Source organism: Alexandromys fortis, unplaced genomic scaffold (assembly GCF_014885135.2).
Source record: "Alexandromys fortis isolate MF-2015 unplaced genomic scaffold, M_Fortis_MF-2015_v1.1 scaffold_166, whole genome shotgun sequence".
NCBI classification, from domain to species: Eukaryota; Metazoa; Chordata; class Mammalia; order Rodentia; family Cricetidae; genus Alexandromys; species Alexandromys fortis.
The window spans coordinates 1,689,499-1,691,724 of NW_026068102.1; the positions used below are offsets into that span (position 1 = coordinate 1,689,499).

The following is a 2,226-nucleotide window of genomic DNA, read 5'->3' on the forward strand; positions in this document are numbered from 1 at the left end:
GGGAGGGGAGGGGAGGGGAGGAGAGGAGAGGAGAGGAGAGGAGAGGAGAGGAGAGGAGAGGAGAGGAGAGCCGCATCTTCTCTCTGTGCAGCATGTGCATCTCCACACTGCTCCGTGGAGGACCTCAGTGCTTGTGTGTGCTCTTCAGGCCCATTACAGTGAAGGTAGCAGCTGTCAGTTTCTCATACACCAGGAACATGAGGGCAGCTGTGAGCACGGTCTGGAGCAGCTTGGCTTCAAGGCCTATGTAGAGTCCCATTATTCCAAAGCGCTTGACTCGCTGGGGAAGAAGATAGAGAACATTCCGAAGACTCTCCAGGGTTCTGTTTTCTGGGGTTAGTCTATGACGTCCAAACCTCAGAATCGACTGCACCGTCTGCATGGGGTAGGTGACTGTGGTGGCCACCGCTTTGGCTACTGACCCAATGATGAACACATCCAGAGAGGAGAGCTTCATCCGCTTCTTTAAAAGCTGCCGTTTTAAGCCTTCGTAGAACATGAACTGGATGGCAGGGTTGAAGACCAACAGCAAGGAGGAAAAGGTGCCATTCCACAGAGCCAAGACTCCTTCATCTCGAATAATCTGGTGGAATGCATCGATAATGCCTTTGTAGTTAGTTGGTATAATGTCTTCATTCTGAAATTTGGCCTTTTGCAGCTTCAGTCTGGTGTTCACCACCCAGAGTGGAGTTGTCAGCAGCACATTCACCACTCCTGCAACAAATCCAACCACTAGATCTTTTCCTGTAGAAGAACGTAGACCTTTGACCCATACTGTTTGAGGCTATTAAAAGTGTAGAAATAGACAAAATTGGAGCAGCAGAGACTGAAGATAACTGGAAACCACCCTCGGTATGGTGCCAGGAGGCCTTCTTTAATAATCTCCGGGAGCACTGCATGCATAGTTTTTGACTTTCTTTTCTCATCAACCTAAAGTCGAAGTCTAGCAGTATCCAAGGGAAAGAACACTGTCATAGCAGTCACACTTCCCACGGCTCTGGCCACGGCATGCACCAGGCTTTCGTAGGACAACACAGAAGCCATAATGCCACACTTTCCCCCTCAGACGCCGCAACGTGGGCTCCTTTCAGGAGCGTCTCAAGTCCCACCTCTCTTTTGTATTTGTTGAGGCTTATTTTGTTACTAAGTATGTGGTTAATTTTTGGGAAAGTTCCATGAGGTGCTGAGAAGAAGGTATATTCTTTTCTGTTCAGATAGAATATTCTATAGATGTCTGTTAAGTCCATTTGAGTCATAACATCTGTTAGTTCCCTTATTTCTCTGTTCATTTTTTGTCCGACTGACGTGGCCAGTGGTCAGAGTGGAGTGTTGAAGTCTCTCACTATTCTTGTGTGTAGTTTAATTATGATTTAAGCTTTAGAAGTATTTCTTTCACATCTGAGGGTGCCCTTGTATTTTGGGCATAGATGTTCAGTATTAAGATTTCCTCTTGATGGATTTTTCCTGTGACTAATATGAAATGACCTTCTTTATCTCTTTTGATTGATTTTAGTTTTAAATTTACTTTGTTAGATATTAGGATAGCTACACCTGCTTGTTTCTTAGATCCATTTGATTGGAATATTTTTCCCAATTCTTTTGTCTGAGACAATGCCTGTCTTTGAGGTTGAGGTTTGTTTCTTGTAGGCAGAAGAAGAATGAATTCTGTTTTGGTAACCAATCTGTTAGCCTGTGCCTTTTTATAGGTGAGTTCAGTTCATTTATATTAAGGGATATTAATGACCAGTGATTGCTACCTCCTGTTAATTTAGTTTTCATTGTTGATAATGTTAATTTGTGTGTTTTTCCCTTCGTTTGAATTTGCTGCTATGAAACCATCAATTGTCTATGGTTTTGTTGATGTAGCCAACTTCGTTGGGTTGGAGTTTTTTTCTAGTATTTTGTGTAGGGCTGAGTTTGTGTCTAGGTATTGGTTAAATCTGATTTTGTCATGGAATATATTATTTTGTCCTTCTATGCTAATTGAATGTTTTGCTGGGTATAGTAGTCTGGGCTGGCATCAATGGCCTCTTAATGTCCGCATAACGCTTGACCATGACCTTCTGGCTTTCATTGTCTCCAATGAAAAAGTCAGATGTAATTTTGATAGGTCTAACTTTATTTGTTACTTGACCATTTTCCTTTGCAGCTTCTAATATTTTTTCTTTACTCTGTATGTTTAGTGTTTTGATTATTAATGTGGCGAGGGTATTTTTTTAATCCAGT

General features: G+C 42.3%; 1 protein-coding gene across 1 annotated transcript; it reads right to left on the reverse strand.

The window, feature by feature from the left end:
• Nucleotides 1–89: 89 nt before the first annotated feature.
• LOC126489589 (peroxisomal membrane protein PMP34-like) lies at nt 90–1,108 on the reverse strand. The gene is given in 2 exon segments (XM_050123930.1): nt 90–777; nt 780–1,108. Coding segments are annotated over 2 exon segments (918 nt in total). The 5' UTR covers nt 1,045–1,108; the 3' UTR covers nt 90–124.
• Between the last annotated feature and the right edge of the window lie 1,118 nt (nt 1,109–2,226).